This window comes from Aptenodytes patagonicus, chromosome 12, assembly GCF_965638725.1.
Source record: "Aptenodytes patagonicus chromosome 12, bAptPat1.pri.cur, whole genome shotgun sequence".
NCBI lineage: Eukaryota > Metazoa > Chordata > Aves > Sphenisciformes > Spheniscidae > Aptenodytes > Aptenodytes patagonicus.
Genome location: NC_134960.1, coordinates 11,696,224 through 11,721,125, shown reverse-complemented (window position 1 = coordinate 11,721,125; position 24,902 = coordinate 11,696,224). Strand labels below are relative to the sequence as shown.

Below are 24,902 nucleotides of genomic sequence, written 5' to 3'. Positions count from 1 at the left end.
CCCTGTTTATCTCTTTTTTATTTATTTATTTATTTTTTATTACAAGCTGGACAGTGACTGTCTACCTCCCTGTGGATGTATAGTGCCCAAAGAGCTCCATTCTTGGCTTTTTGGTGGTGCCGTATTAAAAATGTTTCACAATAATAAAGCTTCCAGTGTTAATGGTAAGGCAAGAAGACTTGATGCTTCTAGACTGTAATTGGCTTGCATACTCCTCTGTAGTAGCCAGTGGTAACAGAGACCCTGCGCCAAGTTGTAGCATCAGTTATACCCAGACAGCCTTCAGACTGTAAGGGACAGTAGACTGGGTGATGTAGCTCTAATATCACCAAACTGGAAAAAAACAAAGCCAGGCAGTTGATTTTTATAATACCATATATATTCTTTTTATTGAGAGACTAGATTTAATAAATCCTTAATGGTCTGTTTAGAAAAGTCCAAGCCAAGTCACAAACTTATGAGGACGGGTGTGGGCAGAGATGTTAACAGAACAAAGTGGCTGTCTGAGTCGGCCAAATAGACTTATGCAATTATATCTAAGAGTGGAGCTACCTACGTAAGTGAAAAATGAAGAGTATTTCTGTCACCCATGACTCGGTGCAGAAATCAAAGCAAGGAAGCTCACTTACCATTACATGCAAGAAACCCCAAAGTCTGGCATGTTCCAAGAAGTTCAAATACACTCTGTCCTGACTGCTGGGAATTGAAGCAAACATCTTAGGTGGTTTGCATGTCATGCCAGACAGACCTACCAACTGAAAACAGGACTACTCCCTGCCACGTGGAGAGGCAAATTATCAGGGGAAAAAAAATCTGTAATCAGGTATTTTGGAAGGTCTTTTTAGCCAGAATGATGCTGTTGTCAAACTGGAGGGGACCTTAGGAAGGCAAATCCCAAACGTGTGATGAGGGACATAGGGCTAAATACAGAGGAGCCTTGGGCATGCTGGCAAAAATACACCCTGGAAAAAGGTGGTGTTACCCCTACTCATATGTTGTGACATAGGGTGTCTTTTCAAATCATAATAGTGTTATAGAAACACCGTAAGAGCATTCTAGGGCTTTCCACAATGAACCTCTGCCCCATGAACCTCGCTTACTGTAGGAGTCTCAATGTTACTGCTAATTGTCTTTCATTGGTTCATTTCTGAAAATACGTCCTTTGTCCTTTTCCATTGACTGCTGTTTCAGTACAAAAGCAATTAGTGATGTCTTTGTCTAAGTATCATGCAGATCAGGTGAATGGCATGTAAAGAAGCCCGTTGAGAGCTGCCTTAGGTTTGCTTGCACATATACTCCCATTGATTTACAAAACTGTGTTTTTATTCTTCTTTCCTTAAACTGTTGTGAACATTCTTAAATACATGGAGAATGGCTTATAAGTTGTAGTTCTAGTCAGCTCCTTACTGACATCAGCTAATCAAGGAGGCTCAGCTGAAACATACGGCACAAGAAGACTGAACTGAGTAATGAGATTCTAGATTGATTTATTTAAACATATACATTTATTTAAATAAAAAGTGGATAAGGTATATAAACATAAATGTTGATTATATATCAAATATCCTTAAATGCAAACACATCATCTCTAGGAAATACGCAAGATATATCATAAGGGAGGATGAGAAAGAATAAATCCAAGACTTGCTAGTCTGTGGAATTATCTTCTAAGGAAAGTAGGGAACTTCCCCATGATATTAAAATGAAATGAAAAAAAAAAGCTATGACATACCTAGATGGAATACGCATGCAGTGACAGATAGGTAAGTTGGAGATTCCTAAGATATCCGCGGATAGTTTCCATCATGAACAACTTTAGCCAGTAAAGCAACTTTTAAGCTTGGATGAAGGGTGAAGTTTTGAAACTCGGAGTCTGTGGGGGTGTGATTCACCTGACCAAATACAGAGATCTCCATCTGTGCTCAGTGTCTAGACTGCCATTATAGTCAGCAAAGAGAAAACAGGCATTTCTAGGGCATGATTTGCTTTCTCCTAAAATAGTCATCTGGGATATGTCAGGCAACTGCTTGGAGACAAAAGTCCAAAGATGACTTAGCAGTATGGAAATTTGTGAACCAGAAAATTGTGTTCTGTAATTCCGAACTCAGTTCTGAAAACTAAGTTTTTTCAGTACCTACGTTGAGAACCGTAAAACATGAGGCTGACCATGAACTGAACCACGAGCTGACCTGAACTGAAATCCCTGGCTGAGGACTTCGTCAGAGGGTAGCTGTTCCCTGCAGGTCTGAGCTGCTTCCTGCACGTTGACTGTGACGGGAGCCATGGTGCAGCTGGCCCATCTCATACCATTTTGCAAAACCTCCTCCTGCAGGATAATTTGCTCTTCAGTGATCACTTTGCAGCTGATTTTTCCTTCCCACAGAAAGTGTTATCCCAGCAATTATAGATGAGTCTGTCAAAATCAGCCAGAGGAGGGCACTTTTGAGCTATGGGAGACCTCCTGGCCAGTAGGGCTGAAGGTGCTGCTTGTCCCATTAGTTTTATTTGCTGGACACTTCCTTAAAATCCTCCAGCAGTAGGCTTGGTTCAGTGTCTGTACCGTGGCACAGGCGACGGTGGGCTCCTTTCCCTTTCAGACCTTTCATTCTGTTGACTTGCCAGTTGTGGTTATGTCTGTTAGGAGGTGACAAGAGCCAGTCTTTGTCTATGGAAGCTGATGGACATCTGCTGCAGAGTTTGGGTGTGGATGAAGGTGCTGGTGCCTCACTTCCAGGCTCTGGGTGCTGCGAGCTTCTCCTGCAGGAGATGGCTGGGCTACCTGATGTCCTGGGATACTTCTGTGCTAGTGAGCTAAACAGGACACAAGCTTGAAGGCTGCCACACAATAGACTATTTCAGTGTTAGCACCCTGGTGGCAAGCTTATGGCCTGGGCCAGTTACCGCTCTGCTAGATGATGTCCAAGCATGTCTAGAGATAGCATGGCCAAAGACTGTTTTCAATAGGCAGTATTGCCAAGATGCACTCTTTTGGTAAGGAAGAACATCTGTCTCTGTGGACGTGAGTGGTGCCATGTCACTCAGCCCCAGTGCCAGAAAGCAGATCCGGGCCTTTTTGGATCAGCAATATGGGGGTTGCCTTGATATCCATTAACTTGTGTTGGTTTGGAAGCGTGGGCCCTGTCACGCCAAGTGCTTGGCTTCATTTGGGATACTCTTCCCTTGAAAAGGTCAGGCCACTAGATTGCATAGCACGAAGTTGGAGATCTGCTTAGCAGCCATTCCTGCAGAGAAGTATTTTCAGGGAAAGTATTTAAAACATTAGCAGTGGGGGGTGGGGTGGAAATTGCAGGGAAAGTAAAATCCATACATATTGTACATATGCTTGCCTTAAAGAGCGGGTGCCCCCTGCTGAGTTTCTTGGCACTGAAAGCCAGGCCAATGAGGACATCACCAGATGGGTTCATTACCAAGGCATTTTCATTATCACCCCTCGGGGCCAGCCCCTCGTCGTCCTCCTGGTCGGAGCATGGGAGGGAACACTCTGTTCTGAATCCACGGAGGTATGAGAACACAGGGGGAAGTGCTTGTTTCTGGGACAACAAAAAGCCATGGTGACTGATCACGCCATACAAGTTCATGTGAGAAGCTGAAGGCCGGTTTGCTGGTCCTACAGCCCCCCTTTCTCAGCCTATATATGTAAGTACATGCAAGTTCAAATGTGCTATTAAGATCCAGTAAGTGCCAGTGGCAATCTGGTTCATCTCAGATGAGGCTCCCCTGGCACGACCCTATCAGTACACTAATTCCAGCGGAGCTCACTGGAACTTGTACAAAGACAACACAAGCAGACAGAACATAAGCAAACCGAGTAAATCTTGGTTAATCCAACCTGAAGGAATTCCCTACTGAAAATGGACTAATGCCTTGAATTTGTTCTGACTTACCGTGCAACATTAGTTCTCTAAAAGTGGCAAAATGATGATTTTCAACACTCAGACTCCTTTAAAAACTATATTTACAGAAACAAAGACATCAAGTTAAACTGATAGTGCTTTAGTTCTTTCCCAGAGAATTGCTATGCATTATGCAGGCTGTTATCTTTCCCAAAAGTTGTCAGTTGCAAACAAGTACATCAGTATAAGGTTTTGCCTCCCTTGGTCAGGCTGTAAAGGCGACGTTGGTGCAAAAGATTCATTTCTTCAACTAGTGTTGTTCTCACTTTTTTCCTCTAAGTGTGAGTATGTGACCCTGGATTCGTAGAGTAATTGCTCTAAAATTGGAGTTGACGAAGGTCCATAGGTGGGTTGTTACTGATTTTGAGTTAGGATTTAGTGGAGCGGGTAACCCCTTTCTGCCTCAAGCAACCTCATACACTGTGGAGAACTTGTGTGCTAGACTTGGAAGTGTGCAGGGTGGAATTTCTGTCACCTCTTTCCCAATTATCATTGTTTATGCATGAAGCCACCTGTCTTCTTGGTACCTTGCCATGGTGAAAAGAAGTTTCTTTCCATGTTCCCAAGAGGAAGGGAAGGCTGGTAAAAAAGGAAGGCATTTTAACATTTATGAAGAAAAATCAAATACATATTGCCACAGACCCGGAAGGGTCAGAATGGACTGAATGTTCCTAAACCTTTATGGTAATTTGCTCCAGTAATTTCCATCATAATTAAGAAGCTGATACCGAAGCCATTATTGCTGTGAGTAAGGCTTGCAAGATCTGCTTCTACAGCACGCGTAGCTGCAGGCTGCCCATATTCAGCATTTAAATGCTGTTAATTTAGAAATGGTTACTAGAAATATGTCTGTTAAATGCAAGGTTTAGAGCAATACAGATATACAAAGCTGATAATAAACTCCAGCTGTGGGGAAATGAGGAAGTTTTATGCACACCTTAGGTCTTTGCATCCACCTTTGCCCCCAGGAATATGTCAGAGTAATCTTGAGGGATTTTTTTGAGGATGCTGTGTCCTGGCTGTTTCCCTCCTGCTGGCTCTGCCTTTCCTATGGTGTGTATGTGAGGGAGCAAATCAATGTTCAGCTTGATGAAGGCAGATGTAGCAAAGGTCACCTCTTTCCCATGCTTATTATCTGTCCAAACCAGTGTTGCTATCTTCTGCCCATGCTGACTTCCATGAGGGCTGTTTGGATATTGAGTGCTTCTGAAAAGCAAGCTGTGTTACTGAGGTGCCAAAATAGGAACACAGATTTTACGTGTTTTCCCTTTGAGTATCATGGAGCTGTTATTAGACAGATGGTTAATACGAACAGATTTCAGCCCTGGAATTGTTCAGGAGTTGTCCCCTTGAAAATTTGCTAGTCATTGTTTCTGCTCCAAGATAAGATGACTGACTTTTTTTTTTTTTTTTTTTTTTTAGTGGGAGAATAGGAAATACTGAATAATGGGGAATCTGGTTCAACTATCAGCTCCCTTCCTCACCCGCAGATCAAGTTACTGGTAAGAAGGATGGCAATTACCCTGTGAAACACCCGTTAGAGTGAATGTTCATGAACAGCAGGATAACAGGGAGCACGGACATGTCTGGAATTTGGATAGTGCTCAATATGTTCAACATTGGATCATCCTTCTCTGCAAGACATTGCTTTGATTCTTCCTCCTCAGGACAGGTGATTGCCAGACTTGTTGTGTGATGTGCACCATGGGGAGCAGTGAATCTCCCTGCCTTTGTGTGACTCCTTCTTTTCTAGAGCGGTCACCAGGAAAAGGCTGAATGAGCAGCATCGTGCTGATGCCTTCCAAAGCAACAGGATGTGTTTTACCAGTCTTGCTAGCATGTAAGGGTCTGGCTTTCTGCTAAGTCTTTTTTATATTCTCTCTGAAAATAATTCATCTTCTCAATTCATATTGAAAGGGGACAGAAAATGACTCAAGAAAAGGTCTGTTCTCTGCTCCTAATAATTAAGGTCTACACCTAGTTGCTTTTGGAAAGCTATGGGAAGGTGCTATTCAGTTGCTGTGTCAGATTTCTGGTGTAGAAGTGTCCGGTGAGGTGAAATGTCTGGGGCAGATGTTCTTGCGGCTATCATAAAGGACCAGGAGTTGTGAGATCTAGCTTCGATTTTAGGTCTCTGAACATAAAATGACTGGAAAAGTCTGTGATGCTTTTTTGCCTTGCGTACTATAGAAAGATGTAGTACGTGCAGTGTGCTTTGAGTTCCTGTATCAACAATCTACAGTGCAAACACTGTTAGGTGGGCTCTTTCTGCAGTCATGTCAGACTTGACATCCCTGGATCACTTTAGTACCAGCCAGATGCCATAGGAAGGCAAGTTCTTCCGGTTATGAGCTGGGTCACATTTAAACTGAATCTTTACTAGTAACAGCATGGTACATTTTGGATGTATCTGTGAGGAGATTGCTTTGACAGGTCCTCTTCAATGGTCAGCTACAACAGTTGCTTCTGCTTGCCCTGGCAGCCTGTGCTGTGAACACGGAAGCTCTGCGGATGCTTTTTGAAACATATCCCTGATGTCAATCGTATATGTACCCTAAAAGGTAACAAAATATATTCCTACATCCACAGTGAATGAAGCACGTAATGGCATTCCTGCCCTGGACACAGCACATGTTGATGCAAATAGTGCTCCTGCACTTCAGGATATGCAGCCACAGCGCATGCTGCCTGAGAGAGTGTTCCCTGCAGCACATTCATCCCTCACTGCACAGAGAATCTCAAATATCTTTTTGGATGGCTGAGGAAGAGCACAGAAGTGTAATCATTTGCTCTGAGAGCAAACGCAAGATATTATAAAAAGCTTTTGCAGTATGACTCAGGAACAAGAATTACTGCGTGCTGTCTAGTAAGAATTCTAAAGCTCCTATAACTGAGTTTTTTCCATTTTATGACTTACCAAAAGCCAAGGTTGACCTATTAGCCTGCATTATGGCTAAGGAAACAGCCACAGAATTATGCAGCAGCACAGTTTAATATTAGTCTTGAAGCTAAGCCCAAGCAGAAGTTGACAATACAATCTGAGTTAATGGTGACTATATAATAGGAAGAAATAACCTGAGAACACTTGCTTTCACAGCTCTAGGTTGTTTTCTAGGGACATGAATGAACTGTAAATCCCAGCTTTCCCTTCCTTTGCGTACAGAATCTCTAGGTGAAAATAAAATGTCCAAATAATTGAGAGAGTCTTTCATGCAGGGATCTCAGATAATTCACAACTAGACTTGTGCTACTAATAAATTTTTCAGATTTTGCTTAGCTGATCTGAAAATTCAGAAGAAAAAGGTCTTGATTTTGAGTTAAGCGGGCAGGATAAAAAAAACCCCAAACTAACTGCAGAATTGAAATGACTTCACTTCAGGTCAAACAAAAGATGTTTTTTAACTCAGATGTACTTTGTTCGAACTTTAGAATGTTTCAAAAACACAGTGACGTAATTTTTGAAAATTACCAATATGACTGATTTAGAAAATCTAAATTTTTTTATCCCTGCCGCCTCCTCCCCCCCCCTCCCCCCCCAGGATGTATGTCTTTCAATGGAAACAGTTTGCTAGAATCAGTATACATCCAGCCAAGCTACCACTGCCTGTTTTGTTTTCCTTCAGCCGAGGGATTTTGCCCAGTTCTATCTCCAAACCTGTCCCCCAGGCAGTGGCAGAGACCCTCACCATCGTGGGCTGATGCTGGGCAGCTCTGAGAAGAGCACTTTGTTACCCTGGTACCAAGGGCTGGATAATCTCACTTGACTAAGACACATAAATGAAGACCCTGGAGAGCCGCTCAGATTTAGAGGAATGACCCCCAGAAATGGCTGGTTTGGGCAGGGCTATACGGGGCGGATTGTGGTCACTGCCGGGGAGCCACTGCAGCAATAGGAGTTCTGGCTTACAGGAGCTGCTAATGGAACAAAGTTCCTTCTGTCCCTGGCGTGGATTGAGATATGGCCGGGCGGTGAGCTATTGACCCAGTACAGGATGCCTGTGGGATGGGAGGGAGATTTTTTTGGACAAGAACTTTGAGAAATTCTGCAGGAAAAAGTTCTGCAAACAACTGTATTTAATCTCGGTTTCTGCTCAGATGTGGATGCTCGTGGTTTGCAAAGTTTGTTCAAGAAGGGGTCAGTCGTGTAACTCCATCCTGATGGACACTGGAGGCATCTTACTCCTTTACATAAAAAAGATTTGAATGGGGCAAAATAACTATCTGCTGCCAGTGGAAGTGAGCATTGGCTAGCGTCAGCCTATGGTAGGTCCAATAACAATAAATGTGTGTATTTTATGCTCCCAGTAATAACCCAATTAGAGGCACTTTGAAAGGAGATAGTGCTTGATCTTTTTGTTGAAAAGTTGTCCAAAATGCAGAATCTAAGAGAAGAGAGAAAAGAACAAATTATTTGGAGCTCACATCATTAATAATGTTTGGACTGAGCAAACAGACCTTGGTTCAATAGGTTCTGACTCTCCTTTATACCACTTATTGGAGGATTAGAGAAGTACAACTAAGAAATTCTGTGCACGCAAACTTTTTGAGTTCCTCTTTTTTTTTTTTTGCTTATCTTGCCACAACAGTCATTAAACTATAAAACATTTGCTAAAAGCCTATGAAGCTATTAGGAGCCCTCTGGCTAAAATTACTATTGCAAAAAGAAGGCTTGCAGTATTGAGAGCTACACCCATCTGTAACACCTAACCTGGAGACACTATTTATTTTTAAATCTGTCTTTTCCATGTGTGCATATCTCCCAAAAAGTTGATCCCTGGGGGAGGATCCAATTTACCTCAAACCTGTGAGTGTTAGCGGCTGAAGCTTCACTCTCCATAACTGGGCCCACACGTGCCAACACCAAACGTGATTTATTAAAAAAATAACATCAAGGTAGTACTGCAGGATGAGAAATAATTATATAGTATAAGGAGAAGTATGGGATTAGGGTTGGGTAAGAAACTGTAGTAGTCATTGTTGAAAATCTTGGGGTAAGAAATGTGCTGAGAAGGATGTGAAAGGTAGTGGGGTATTCTAAGTAACCGTTAAGATGCATTTATACTGTACCTGTAAGAACTGAGTGAACTATAATCTAGATGCATATTTTCTGGTTTTGACTAGAATGGTTGGTGAAGGAGCTCTAGTCTCTGAACTGATCAAACCTGTATTTTCCCCTCTAAAGGCTGGTATGACAGACTTGTGGTCAGACCTATGTCAACTGTTGGCTTCCTTGATAAGGCTTATAGTTAAAGAAAGCACAGTCACTTCTGGCACAAAAAAAAAAATGCAAGGGAAAAAGGACCAAGGAACAGCAGAGAAGATGAAAGCAGTAAGGAGATGGGACTGGGTAGCATGAGGGTTGTAGGAAACAGAGAACAGAGGAGGACAGGAATGAGTTGAAGGGTTATTTGTTAAGTGTTCTCTTTCACTTAAAAAAAACAAACCAAAACAAAGGCTTCTAGTTGGACTAGCTGTATCTGCAAGCTCCGGAGATCTGTAGTCTAATAGGTCACTCCAGAAGAAGACATACTACTTGCTTTACTTGGAATGGAGGGGAGATGGATGATGAGACAGACAAATCCATACAGTGCAGTGGGGGGGGAGCAACCCTCAGCATGCTGGGAAAAATGTGAACAACTCGTAAGGACGTTGCTGTTATTTGTTCCAGTACTTAATATTCTAGACAAAGAGGGCTGTTCTCTGTATTTCTTTGTGTGACCTTATTGTGTATTTGGATATATTTGCTGGTGACCTGGAGTTTTGGATGGGCATTGGCTGGAAAATTTTTCCTTACAGAGATTGTTTTCCTGTTTCATAACAGGAGAAATTTAACTCTTCTAAGAAAGGACAACTGGGGCCTTATTTCTGTGATAATGCCAATAATAATAGTTACTATTTTCTTGTCCAAACATTCTTTCCACACAAATGACATTTTGTACAAAATATATTTTTTTCCAAAAATATTTAAATTCTTTTCTAAATGCAGTGGGAGTTTTGACATTGATTTATTGGTTGCGGTATCAGGCCCTTGAGGGAAAAAGGCAGTATGATCTCCTTTGATCTTCTATTCACCTTCTTGCTCTTGTTATTTTCATTTCAGTGAAACTTTTCTGTACAAGGATGAAGTTGCTGTCCCGTCCTCAGAACCTCTGGTGGCACTCCCTCGTTTTGATACATGTGAGCATAACTTCAGTTATCTTTTTTGGCACATATATACAAGTAGTTGAAGCAACTTCCTCTGTGCTGATGGCAGACAGAGACAAGGATACCTCTTCTAACAGAAATGGGTGATGAAGTGGCAGATGCCAGGTCACTGTTCATATCATAAACAATTCTGGCTAATGTTGTTTGCATTTCTGCTTGTTTATACCTTAATTGGTGAGATGAACCTGCACCACACATCCAAATTCACATTTTCTGGTCGCCGACATCACCTTTCCCTCATGGTGTTGGCAGCAATAGGACCAGAATCTGGCGCTGCTCACTGGGCTACATGCTAGGACGTTTGTCTTCCCGTTGAGGAGACAGTAGTATCGGCTCTCGGTGGAGACCTTCTTCTGCCCTTGCCCTGTGGCGTTGACAAGTGGAAGGGAAATATCTGGAGCTATTGCCTGGGCCTGTGCTGTGAGCGGAGGCACCCTGTATCCCTGATCCTCTGGTCTTGCAACCAGGAGAAGCTGTTTGAACTCATCCCAGCTCCTTCCCTCCCTGTGCATTTGGGTGTCTTTCTAAAAGAAACAAAGCCACGGAGAGAGGTTTTATCTTGATATTTGGGGAGGACATGTGGGCACCTGGGCTTTTGAGCTGTGGGGTGCATGGAAGAGCTATGCCTGCCCTGTTGTGTGGGCATGGCCTCTGGGAACAATTCAGGTTCATAGGAGAGAGAGTATGGGAAGGAGAAGAGAAGACTGGAGATGCAAAAGCATCTTAGATGTCATTTTGCCTCAAGGATAAATCTGCAAGCTTCTGCAGGATCTGGGGAAGATGGGGCTGAAAAATGATGTATTTAAAAGAGCAAATCGGTGGGCTGTTTACTGTTTAAATTCCATAATCAGTATGGCCTGATAGGGCTTCAGTTATATACTGTGGTTGAAATGACCTGACATGTCTTCCATTCATACGGTTTCCCCTCTGCACAGATACATGGTGCATGTTTGACATGCTAACGTAGCACAAGGTCTGTTGCTGTCTGTACAGAGCAGCTGAGATATTAGAAATAGTTATATAAATATGGCCAAAAGAGATAACAATAAATGAGCTTTCCTACTCGGTCGCTAGCGAGTAGAGCGATATGTCTTGCAGCCAGCCAGATGCTGGCTAAACGAACAAACCTTGCAACCTCTTGAGCTGGTGTACTACAAAGGGAGTGAGTGCCAGGACTGGGGACCATCCCTGGAGAGGCCCCGGCCTTTCCCAGGAATTCCTTCGCCTCCTGTGCATCGCAGCCAATTCCAAGTGCTGCAGTAAGACAGTCATGCCTCAGACCTTTCCAGATCCTATAGGAAACAGCTAGTACCATGAACCACATCCATATGTTGTCAGAGCTGGCTAACCCCCCTTGTAGTCAAAACTGCAAGCTGAATAACTGAAACCTTGCATCAGATCTGGAAAACAAACTGTTCTGTTTCATACCCCATCACCATCCCCAGTATGGATAGCAGGGATAACACTTCAGCTGGCAGCGTTGGCCATGAGGTTTAACAGAATGCAGCTTATTCTTCCATGACTCTCAGTCCTGGAGTGCTGACAGCAAGGGACTAGAAGTGGGCCAAGGAAATTGATGCTGGATGTGAGTCAGGTACAAGGCTGAATTCAGCTTGGATTTAATATTATTGAAATACCACAGGTGGTTTCTGTTAGGATTTGGCCTCATATGGCAAGCCTTAAGTCAGGTCAGCTGTTTAGTGAGATCCAGCATTGAATTCTCATGAGCATGGTGAGTTGAGTGAGATTTCAGTCACACCTGAAGCAAAAAATAGTCCCTTTCCTGTATGGGTGTGAACTTGGGACCAGAAATCACAGGGGCTGGTGCGAAGTGTACATAGACATAAGAGTGGGCTTGGGTGTACACACATTTTAGTTTTCTTTAGCTTAAATGGGATTTGTACCAATGAGCTGTAGCACAAGTCTGACATTGGGTCCTGTGACTGGAGGTTGACCCTTTACCCTGTTAATCCAAGAGTGGTTGTTTTATCAACTTCCAGTTGGTTGCAGAGGAACCTCAAGGTGTATTTTCAGAAAAGCCGTGAGAATTTTTGAGACTGTGAGTCAGAAACTGCAGCAGCTCATCAGGTCATAAGTTATGTCCATGAATACGTTGAGGCTGAGCCATGTGGGAGCCCTCCACAGCTCACCAGAGACGGGTGCTGAGATGCCTTTCATGCAGTTGGCTCTGGTTTATCCCGTGCTTTTTGGACCTTTCATTGCTTGTGGCTGTTCTGACAGATATTGTGAAAGACCGACCAATGCAAAGAGAGGGACTTTCCAAGCTGTTCAGGGATTCAGTTTGCTCTGTGTTGATCAGGGTTGGCTTTTGCTAACCTGGTTTGGTTAGAAATGCTCTGGAGAAGTGCCAGAGACTGGAGGAAGATGGAGTTACAACCACGGTTAGGTATGAGCAGAATACGGTCATACTGCCGTAATTCCAATGTTACACCACAAAGCGAGGATGACTTCTGTGCTTTCCAAGACAAGGCGTATAAAAGGAGAAAAACATGTCTGTGCCGGGTCAACCTGATGAGCCAGGAGCTCAGAGAAACCTGTTGGTGTGAGATACAGACTAGAGGTGACATCACCAAACCTTGGTGCCATAAGACTCCGGAGAGTGTGTCGTGTCATGCGTGTCTGTTTTGTTTGTCATGAAATAATATTACTCCCTTTTTTCCCTATTTTGTCCATATAGAAAGTACACTGGTAGGCAGTTCCTTCTGATGTTTTTCACTTATACTTTTGAGGTGTTAAAGAGACAGTAGGAGTTGGAATTGATAGCCTTTTGTATAGATCTATGTATTAGAATGGCACCATTTGTCACTTCTTAACCCAAATTCTGAGCAATCCTCCCTCGAATCACACAGACTGTAAAATACTACCAAAAAAGCTCTCTAGTGAGAAAATAGGAATTGCCAAGTGTTATATATCAAAGGTAGGTACACTGGACTTAAAGATGGAGGAAATAAAGCCTTTCCTTGTCTATTTGGACCCTAGAGGAATCTGTAATGGCTACAGGGGCCAGGAGGTAGCACCAACCACATCCTTGATTTTTTAGGCTCAGTATTAGTAGGAACCGACCCTAGTATAAGCTTCATCTCTGCTTTGTTATGGGCCAACTCAGTCACTGGTGATTTGATCCAGTACGGTCATTAATTAGCTGGTTTACTAGCTCATTTGCATTTGTATCCATGATTTAATAATTGTGTTCTATTATTCTTGATTAGTTCGACAGCAAAAAAGTGACAGTTATTTTGGGGGGAAGCTGGCTGGCTTATTCATTTCTAATCAATAAGAAGCAGAGAGGGCTGGTTTTTTTCTTTTGAGTTTCAGCAGGGCCAGTCACAAAGGTACAGGGATTTAGAGCTATTTGACTCTATTTCTAAAAGACCACTTTTCTCCTTCACACTAGTTTGATTTTAAATATTAAGCCTGCCCTCTTCCCCCTCCTCCCCATACACAGAGGATTTGGAGGAGTCTGAATCTCAGCATCTGGTTTTTGCTATCCTTAGCCAGTAAAATGATTGAATATGGCTTCCAAAATACACAAAGTGCGCAAGAGCTGGTTTTTACCAAAAGGCTGCTTTTTGCAGAGTCATTTTTTGCTTATAACTACGTACTAGCAAAGCCTGAGGGAACTGTAAGTTGGATTTGTGGAGCCAGATAGGTGGTTTTGTGTGTGTGGGGTTGTTTTGGTTTTGTTCTTTTTTTTTTTTTTTAACCTCCTCAAATTTCACCTGTATTTCTGAGGTCGAATCATAAACAAAGAGTTTCTATTAAACAAAAAAGAGAAGTGCAAATCCTTATCCTCCAGCTCTGGGTTTACCCAGGTATGCAGCAATATCGTTTTATCACTGAGGCATCCACTGTATTAGAAAGCCTTGTTTACACGAGCTTAAGCCCCCGGCTGACGGATAGAGCTGTTTCAATTTCCCTCAGTCATTCCCACTACGGATTGTATATTCAAGGGAAAATCCTCACCGCAATACTGGACATGCCACGCTCTTAGCCGACTGACGTTTATTAACTAATACAAAGTTGCAAATGATGTACCAACACAGCTAAACAAAAGAGCCCAGTGTTGAGCCTAAATCAAGGTCCTAAATCATAAGCCGTGGTGTGACAAACTGCACGACGTTTGCCAGTACTTTTAAAATGGGGCTTTCTTGCCAGGCTGAGAATCCATAGAGCCCGGCCAAAGAAAACAATGGGAGGGAGCCAGGGTTCTCCCAAGCCTTGGCATGAAATCCACAATAGTAGCTTTGGCCGAGGTCCATGGACTCGAGCACATGCTCCATAAGGTCACTTCAGAACACCATAATTACTTGCTATTTACTTAAGTGGGTTTTGCAGACAAAAATAATAATAATAATAAAAAAAAGTGCCACCAACACAGCTTAGGGACTCTGTTACGATCCCAGACCTTTGCTGTCTCGGAGCACCCCGTCTCTGGTACCGCACGATGGAGGGGGGAAGCATGGTCCAAACAGCTAAATAATAGCAGTGACCATAAGTAGTATGGCATGCTTGGGGAGTGAGAGTGGACTTTATGTCCTGGCTTGTCCTCGAACTTGTCAGCAGTGTTTGTCGCTGCCATTCAGTGGCTGTTTACTGACCTTTGGGGGTTGAATTCAGGGGTCACTGCTGAGTTCATCTAAGGCGAGCGTTTGCTTTTTCAAATATCCTCTTCTCTGCATCCTCTCCTTACTGGCAGTCCTGCCGGAGAAGTCAAGATCTGAGGAGATTGTTAGGGCTGGAAAACAGCCCCGAATCCAAAGTCTGGTTCTGAACAACTCGGAGTGGGACAGGGGGACTGAAAAGCCAAGCTTATTCTGAATTTCCAAGCCTGGATTGGATGGTGCAAAACCCCCTCTGATCCCGTATGTCTGGTCCTGAAGCTCACAATTCAGGATGTTTGCTAGTGGGACCCTATATGTCTCTTACCCCTAGAAATGATCCCTCCAGGGCAGGGGAGGGAGGGGGTCTGAGGAGCCTTGTCCTGCCTCTGCCCAGGGCTGTCTCTGCTCTTAAGCGTGGAGTCTCCAGGACTCAGCCTCAACTCACTAACACTCAGCCTTTACTATTTACATTTAAAAAAAGAAACCACATTTGATTATTCAGCATTCTTCTTTTACATTTTTATTGCCATTTGCAGAACTCCTCCGAAGGCCAGAGGAAACCTTTTTGCTTGACATATTTAATATTTTAGCACTTCATAGTGTCTTTGGACAAAAATGTCCAACATGCACATGTGTTTTGGCAGCTCTGCTTGTGGCCTCTGTTCTGTCTCTGGCCTTGAGAAGCAAAAGAATGAAAGGAAAAAAAAAAACCCAACCCAAACCAACCCTTAAACTGGGTCAGCATGGTTCTTTTTATTTTTGTTGATAGCTCCATTTGGGATTTATGCATTGATAGAGGAGAAGTAGGGAGAAACATATGCCCCAAGCATATGCCCTTGAAAAACAATGTCACATCTTAATTTTCTTGGGCTGCCAATGCGTGCATTCCACGCTCTCTGTGATGTAGAACTAATGAAGATAGAAGTGCAAGAAAACCTATAATCAAATCCAGTACATACCAAGCATAGCACACCAAGAAGCACACCCGTCTGAAATCTCATGGTGCTGGAAGAAAAATCCAGGCCATGCAGCCACGACAGTCCAGTATTTCTAGCTTGTGATTATTTAGGCAGGGTTCTGCATCCACAGAAAAACAAAACCGAGCAAAAGTGCTTCCTGGCATTGCTTTGTGTCAAATACTTGTAACCAGCGATATTTGGAGAGAGGCTCAAATACGCAGAAGCGCAGTTGTTAGAAAAGACTAAAGGCGTGAATTGAACATTTTCTTCTGGTCGTTCAGGATCTGTTTCCCTGTGCTTTAATCCCTTGTGTACATCCCAGGAGCTTTGCACATATAAACTGTGTATTGCTGATACCATGGTGATGATTAGTAACCCCAAAAGAGACCAGCCCTGTCGGCCAGGACGCTCTGTGAACCCAGAGCGAGGGGTGTTCGCTCTGGTGCACAGTGCTGGGCAGCCCTGCCTCCCCGGTGCCAGCACTCTCCTATCTGCCTGTTTCCACCTGTTTTCTTTTGGTTTAGGGCATAAATTCCTCCTGGGAGAAGAGGTTTGAGGGTTTTTTACAGAATTCTGTGCACACAGTGATTTGCACATGAGATCCTGATATCTGAGGGGGGTTCCTGTGGTAGTGCCTATAGCAGCAGTGGTAGAAATAATAGTAATAATAATAACAATGATAATAACCTAAACCAACAGCTGGCGGGAGAAGAAGCAGAAATGTGATGTGACTTTCCAGGTGTCGCATAACAGCTCAGTGTCAGAGCCCTGAAAATAAAATCCCTGTGTATCCTGTCTGCCAGTCCAGTGCTCTGTGCTGGAGAGGACAGCACTGGCTGGTGACGTCTCCTGATCTGGGTTGATTTACAGCCTGTGCAGATTGAGGGAGAAAGAAATGAATAATACAGATCGTTCTTCGTAACTGTGGATTTCCATTTTTGCGGTGTTATTTTAAACCCTAACCTTAAAATCCTGTTAACCTTCAATCCTGTTAAATCTAACCCTGTAAATCCTGTTACCTTCTACCCCATACTATTGTAACTTAGCCAGTATTTTAGCTGCCTTGTGCTTTAAGAAAATGGCTAGTTGTTGAGGCATTAGCCCAGGGGCTGGGAATTTTTTTTAATTTCCAAGTCCCCATTGTTTTTAGAGATCCCCTGAAAGTCACTTTACTTCTGTGTCTTTAGGTGCTCACATGTAAAACAGGAGTCTCAACTTGTCTGACAAGTGTTAGATAAATGCACAGAAATTTGGAGATGCCCCAAATTTCTTAGCTTGTGGTTTTTATTATCAGGGTTTTTTAACCTTAGTGATTTGCAGATGCCATCCATCACTTATGACTGGTCCTTGCCAGTCCACTGCCAGCCATCTAGGACCTGCTCTGGGTTTCTTTGCCATCGAATGGTCCAGTCTTCACTAGGAAATTATTTGTCCTTGTGCATAGTGATCCCCCACCCTCTTCTCCAAAATGGGCTGATGGAGCAGTGCTGCACGATTGTGAGCCCATCCTCTAAAGACTTTAATCCTTCAAAGTAAAAGTGAGATGCTCACCTTGTATCAGCTCCTCTCACTGTGCTACACCCTTGTTTGTGGGCTGCTGGGTTCCTGCTCCCTTCCTCCCAAGCATGCTTGGTGAGCCTCTGTAGAGATGGATGTTTCTTCATCTTCCCACTGTCTCAGTCTTGAAGGGAGCCATTCTGGGGAATATCACAGCATTGTGTTGTTATCATTTTGCAAGAGTGTTGAAGTCAACACATGTTTGATGTTAGCTTTGGCAGGGCCAGGTTCATATCAATTGATACTGTCCCAAGCTGGGGGAGAACAGTTATTTACCTACCGCTGACCCAGTGAGTGAACCCATGTTTACACAGGGAAAAGCATGGAAGTGGTTAATTTGAGATGGTTGGGCAGGCATCTCTCTGCCTGTCAGCTTTACATCCCTCCCAGATGTGACACCTGATAGGGAAGCCACTGGTGGGAACTGACAAAAGGATACAGAGGAGGCAGATAAGGAATAGCATGAAATTGTCTTTTGCTTCCCTGTGAGTGCAAGGGAAGAAACCAGCAGGTGTTTTCAAGGGGCAAACGGCTTGAATTGAACACCAGAAACCCAATTCTCATCTCTCAGGATAGTCGTCTTAAGCCTCTTGTGAACCTAACTTCTTGGCTCTGGACAGCAGCTCAGTATGGTTGTTGAGTAGATTCAGATATCTGCACATCTGTAAATAATGAACGACAGCAATTACATGTTCTTTCTGACAGACAAAGCAGTACATTGAATACTGTTGGCAGGGAGCAAAGCCCAGGAGGACCAAGCTTATGGCTGCTGATTTGAACCGACCCCTCTAATAGAGGGGCACAGTTGTCACGGTGGACTTGTCTGAAACCTAGTGCTTCCAGCCTTCATGGTTCCTTTTCCTTCCACCTCTCCTGTGGTTCTTACTCAGGCAAAGTGAGGGCTGACTAGTGTTGGAAGGATTTGCCTTTCCATTCCCTCCTTCCCTCTTTTGGCTTTCTTTTCAGCGCTCCTTTCTTTAAAAAATACATGCAGCAGCTTTGAACCACAGACCTGCAGAATGCAGATGGGGAAACTGAGGCACGGGGAAAGGTACAGTGCTGAAAGTGGCACGGTGTCAGTGTGGGAATGAGCAGCAGAACCAGGCAGAAAGCCAATCTCTCCTGATTCCTCGACCTGTGCTCAAGCGTTAGAGATGGATGCCATTTCATTTCTGGCAAAATTAATAAATCCTTGCATGTGTTGTCCCTGGCACATTTCATACTCATTTTGAGCTTGTGAAGAGCCACAGATAGCCTTCTGCAGTACAGTGAATTTCAGAGTCTGGCTTACCTTTTGCACATTTGGATCCTCTGCGCTTGCCCATCCCAGGACCTGTTTGTATTGTACGTTTAAACCCAATAGCGGGGAGTAAGCCTGTTTTGGTGCAATGAGTTCATACATGGAACCATGCCAAAGCTTAATGAGCGATCAGAAAGGTGAAGGAACATTCAACATGCTCATTGGTCGCTGCTGCTGCTCCCAGGGGCGTCCTTTAACCCTCTGAGTTCAGCACTATATTATGCAAGTTTTGTTTTTGAACTTAGTGGAGTGTGCAATTGTCCCTTCAGTGACTTGAACTCCGAATGTTCAAAGACCATTTGGGGATCAGGGGGGCAGAGGGGGAAGCCCAAGCAGATGAGTGATCTATTTAGGCAAGGTTCACATTGATTTCGCTTTCTGTTTGGTTTGCATAACTACCGCTAACATGGGCACCTCTTCCTTCTGCACCAAACTCCAGAACTGCCGGCAGGAGGTTATCTTACTTCTTGGTTGTTAGGGATCTCTTTGTTATGTGGTGAAGCCTTCTAGGCACTGAGCCTGATACATTTGGAGTTAGGTTCCAGCTACAATAAGCTAATAAGTGAAAATAATTGGCTTTTTTACCTCCAGCCAGGATAAAATTCCCCAGTTCCTCATTCAATATTCTGGAATATGAAGTGACAAATTCAGAAGACAATTTGCTTGGGACTATCTAAAAGGATAGAATGAAAGGAGTGCTGTTATTAATATATATAATCTCTAATGTATAGAAATGTATATGAAAACCATGATGAGACTTTTGCCACATACTGCTCTTCCCCTGCCCTGCCCTGTCCTGCCAGCCAGCAGCAGAGAGCAGACCCATCTGCCAAGGGGAGCTCCCGGGGGGGGTGGGAGGTTAATTCTGCAGTTCCTGGGTAACGTCTGATGGTTACACAGGCGCTTGGGTGGCAGTGGTGTTAGCCATGTAGGCAAAAAAATGTGGGGGAGAGACAGGCCAGACCTATGTGTCTGGACACTTAGAAATGTGGGCCATACAAAAATGACAGGTTTGGAGAAGAAGACAGAGGGATGTGCTGGCTTGGAGATTTGGCCCCGGACCAGGAACATTGCTGAAGGCAGGGTGGAAGCTCCCTGTTACAGACAAATGCAGCTGTGGTTAAGGTGGTTCTTGAGGGCAGTCTTTGTTCAGGCAGTTTAAAAAGAAACGTGTAAACTTACACCTGCAAGAAGTGCATTTGTGTGGGTCTGAGCCAAACCCCATGGAAGTCGGGAGGAATCTTTCCACTGACTTCAATGGTCTTTGAGTCCAGGTCCCAGGTGACTGGTTTGAAGTGACACGTAGACTATTTTTGTCTGACAATTTTTTCCTTTCTGTATTTTCCAAAAACACCAGTAAGAGAAGAACAAGTAAAAACTTCATCTGTTTTGCTAAAGAAGAACTGAAGGTTGTATTATTCACTAGTATCCCAGGGCTGTCTGTACGGATTGCGGGCTGCATAGCTGCAAACTTGAGAGGTCTTTTTTTTTAAATGTGATAAGTAATCTAAGCTATTTACATTCTTGTTCTACAGATTGAACCAATGGAATGGAAAGATCTCTGGAAACATTAACAAATGTGGTATTTACTTGCTTTAGCGCATTACTGATTGCAGTAGGCGTATGAGATAATTTTTTTCTAAATTTGTAGAAACAACTAACAAATTCTGCAATGATCTATGAAATAGGACACTTGCCAGAAGTAGGCTAACACAATGGCTGGGAGTATAGGGCTCACTGTGCATTTCAGTTCTGTTTCCTTGAAATTCCCTTTATCTTGACTCTTCACCCATACGTGGTGTGGGCTCTCCTGCTGCCATCAGTAATACTGATCAGTGGAGGCCTCCAACTCTGTGATCAAGGCATTAAACATAAAATTCTTCTCTACCGCCTAAAAGTTTCAAAGGAGTTTGGTTGCTGTTTTGTGGATAGGTGTCGTTCTAAGGGATTTTACAGTTGAATAGCTGTAGATGGGTTGGTATACAAACTTTCTTGTTGCTGTACAAGGAATGTGTAAGAAAGCACTGACTGATGCATCTCTAGAGACATCATGCAAGAGCTTAACTCAGTCCTCTTTTTTAATAGAAACTTGGATCTCAAGCACTACTTGTGTAATGACAGGCAAAAGGAAAAACTAACAGCCTTGCTTTCTTTCAAAATCCTTCAGTAGGCTTTAAAGAGGGGCTTTGCTAACGGCAATTATTGGGAGTGCCTTTCCCAGAGTCGTCATGATCTGAATGTCCAGTGAGAGAGAGAATGGCTCCCCTTGAATCTGGAGGGGTGTCTGCAGGAGCTGCGACCCCTCTCTCTTGGTCCCCTCTTTTAACCCTGCTTCAGCTGATGTGCATCTACCTGCATGCAGACGTGGTGTTGGTGCCCTGGTGTATGGATCCTGGGAGCAGGGTGCAGCAGTGACAACCCTCTCACACGATGGCAAGTCCCAAACCTTTCCTGCACGTCCTGCTTCCAGTAGAAGACTGGCATTTAGAGCCTGTAGCTGCCCCCTTATAATTTTTGCTAAATCATGGTCTTCCAACATACAGTTTACACTTTCACAATGCTTTGCAACTCTGTCCGCAAGAATTTGTCTCTATATTTAATGTATTTTGCCCTTTGATTAAAACTTTTGCTGACAGCACACTTGGCTAGGGACGCACCAGCTCACAGAGCAGGGTATATGATGGCAAAAGAAGTGTGTTGTGTTCTGAAAGAGCTATTATTACTGCTTGCATTTCCAATCACAGAGCTGGACTTCGGCTTGCTACTTCACAGATTCCAAAACCATAATTACTGGCTGCTGCCTCTGCTGTGAAACACTTTATTAAGTCTTTAGAGTCATTAAGGATTTTCAGGAAATTTATGGGAGCTCAGGTCATGTTGCCTGTTTGTTTATATAGCCCAGGATCTGCCAAAAATGTGGCCTGTAGAGTTTCTGTAGTGAAGCCTGCGCTTACCCACATCTGCTTAAGAGACTGATGGAAACTGCCTGTTTCATCTTACATTGCCCTATCTTTGCGTGAGCTGTCGTGGGCAGTGGGATGCAGCCCTGCATCAAAGAGCGGAGAATGATTCCAGCAAAATTAAGTGAAGCCGTTGGACTCGGAGCCGATTTCTTGCTGGAGACAGTGACCTCTAGAGCAGTCAAAGTCTGGATGCTGGTGCTATAAGCTCAGGTAAAGCTGCCACTGCCTGCAGCGGGAATAAGGACTGAGCTCAGAATGAGTAAGAAACCTGGGAATTGGTCCCAAGTGTTTTAAGGGACTACTGTTTCCTCCCACCTTGGCTCTAAGGGAGCCAAGGGGAGTTCGGGGCTTGCACAGCTGCTTGAGCCAGACAAGGTGCGGCTTTATATGGGATCGTGCTTGACTAAGGAGCATTAGTATTCAGCAGGATGGCTCAGAGGCGCAATTCATGACCCTAAGTCCCGTAACTTAATTCATCTGCTCCTCTTTTTTTTTTTTTTTCTCTTGACAAAATTTACACTTTTGGCTTTGCAAATGCCCTGTTGTGTCACAAACATGTGGCATCAAACATGACTTGCCCAATTGTCACACAGCCGTCTGCCATGCTGAGCCAGCTTAGCAATGGAAGGCAACCTACCAAATATATTGTACCGTGACGATGTTGTGTAGTGTTTGGGGGTACGTTTGCAGTCTGGTTATAAGGTATGTATTATTACAGACCTCAGAGCTAGCTTTTTACTCCGCTGTTAGAGATCTGTATTTTTAAAGCTGGAATTGGGAGTCCAAACTGGCAGCATTCAGTGTAAAATAATTGTGTCTTGGTCTGTAGAACATTAATTTATTACAGGATTAAAAGCACTTGTAATGAAGAAGGCCAGTTATGATTACAGTCTCCCTATAATCATGTGTAGCACAGTCTAAAGATAACTTTACAGCAACCAGCTCACATCTTCTGACACCAGTCCAGCATGGTCTGTACTAATGTCAAAGCGGGGGCTGATGGCTGTCCTTCCAGAAAAGTCTTACCCTATTCTTGTGGAACAGAAAAGCTCAGTGTTTCTGCAAGCAAGCCAGACTAGCGTGTCTGCATCTACGCTGCTGTGCAGCTTTGTGGCCAGACTGCATTATTTATCTCTGGGTGCTCCCTGGGATTTACCCAGCTGGTCTCCCGGGATGGAGCCGTGGGTCTGCCCTCTGCTTTTAAGTGCCCTTAGCAGTGTGGATATCTGCTGCAGGCAGGTTCTCTGGCTGACTTGGAGCTGATAACCTCTGTCTCTCCCATCTGGACTTGCAGTGACAGCACATGTACAGCATCAGGTAGACGCAGTGGTCTGGGGTCTTTCCCAGCGCCTCTTGGGATTGCCTGCCAGAAATTCGACAGCCTGAGCTCAGCTGGGGAGGGAAATGCCAGCGTGCGCCTCTGGATCTCGGGACTGCCTCAAGGTGCTCCAGAGACTCCAAAGGTAAGTACAAGATTGGCACTTGTCCAATAATATAGGCACATTTTCCAGTATCCTTGTGTTAATGATAATTATAGTCAGCTATGGCCCAGAGCCTATAAAGCTTTGCATCCTCATTTGTCTTCACAGACCAATAGGTGTGTAATGTAGGCTAGTAATGATACTAATTATTATCCATGAATTTCAAGGACGTAAAAGCCTGTGCCAGCACAGGATTAGATAGCTCCTGACTCTCAGACCTTTAACAGGCCACTAGTTTCTCTTTCTCACCAGTGTTAATCGGCACAGCTTTGCTGACACAATGGAAGTGTCTGCAAAAGCAAAGGCGGCTCTGCCTTGGCAGCATGCCTCAGAGAACTCCAGGCAGGGGAGGATGAGATATACCATACGCCTCCATTTCCTGATTTGCAGTATATCAAGATATAGACAGATCTTTATTTTTTGATGTGAAAGCAGAATGAAAAACTAGGTTAAATCAGTCTTGAGGGATATTAAGCCAGTTCTCAGGAAGCCTATGCAATTATTATGCCTCATCCCAGCCTTCTTGATTAGGAACATGCCTTTAAGAACATGATCAGCCCCAGGAGATCTCCCCCGTAGGCTGGGAATTCCACCCTGTCTGCTGACGAGGAGGGAGGCTGGGCCACAGAAACTCTCCATTCAGAAGGGAAAGCTTTTCTTCCTATTTTCTTTTCCTTTCTCTCCCCCACCCCCCACCCCCACCCCAAATTATAAATGTGCACGTTGGATTCTTTTGTCAACCAAATCTAATGGGACTGGCCTGAGCTGAATGGCTGGTCTGTGTGATGCTCGGACTCCGTTTCTTTTCAGGTGCTCATTGCTTGTTTCCACGAGATGACGATTAGCATCTGCCTTTGGGCTTAGAGCAGCTGTGGGCACTGTGCTGAGTCCCTGGCTGGAGGATGCTTGTGGGAGATATAACTTGTCATGTTAGACTGGCTGGGGTTTGGGTCTGAAGAGGGGCCTCTTCAGTCCCTGTGTTATCACAGGGCTGTGAAAATAGTGTAGGGCCAGCAGTGAGGATTTTTTGCTCTTTTAAAAGGTGGAAAAGGCCTTCCAGGTTTAGCTTTCATGCATATTCTCTTCGGTTCCCTGCAAAGAATTAGGCTCCCAGTTCAGCTAGAATGAACTGGTTGTGGGGATGATGAGGGGAATAAAAAAGTTAATCAAATCTCAAGCAGTAGCACAGTTCTCAAAGCCAACATGCCTGTGATTTCCTTTGTTTCCTTGTGAAACTCCTGAGCTACCTGGTCCCAGGCTAGCTGGGGACCTGCTCCTGGAGTCTGAGGTTTTTTTTCCAAGGCATTTAGAGAACAGGTTCCCAGATAGAGCATTTTATTGATTTGATATTCGGATAAAATCCACCCAGATCTGAAATTCCAAGTGGAGAAAAATAACTCCAGCCACTACAACTGAAAGAATGTGAAACCTTCAACCTGGCAACTGCTGGAGTGGGCTTCCCTCCCGTCCCTCCTGCAGCCCCCAGCCCCAGGGAAACATGTGGTTCACACACACACAGACACACACACACAGAGCCTGTTCTGTTGGGGAATTTACAGTTTGCTTTTGAGAGTGACCATCCATTATGGTTCAGTGCAGCTGTTCACGTGAAGACAGCTTTAAACTCTTCCAGAAATTGCTGGCACACATCTGTGGATGTCTTTCCCTCCCCCCCTTGCTCGATCCCTCGGGGCACAAGTGAAGTGCTGCCACCCCCTCCACCCTTGGGGGCCACAAGGGAAAAGCTGGTGGCTCTGCACACATCCCACCCACACGCCTGCTGCTGTTGGCCACTTCGCCCTTGTGCCAGTTCTTTTGTAAATGTAACATTGCGCACACACATCTCCATACCCTACTTGCTGAACAAGGCAGAGATCTGCTCCTCATTATGCACCTCTTGTG

At 44.1% G+C, this 24,902-nt stretch overlaps 1 protein-coding gene across 3 annotated transcripts in view; it reads left to right on the top strand.

The window, feature by feature from the left end:
* Window positions 1–24,902, top strand: part of BNIP1 (BCL2 interacting protein 1) — a 178,459-nt gene that overhangs the window by 124,408 nt on the left and 29,149 nt on the right. For 2 of the 3 annotated variants that reach the window (XM_076350389.1, XM_076350390.1), the window contains exon 6: window positions 10,015–10,091. In XM_076350389.1, coding sequence (XP_076206504.1) covers window positions 10,015–10,091 — 77 coding nt within the window. Of the gene's footprint in view, window positions 1–10,014; window positions 10,250–24,902 lie in introns of those variants that run through there. The other variant, XM_076350388.1, reaches the window with a different exon arrangement.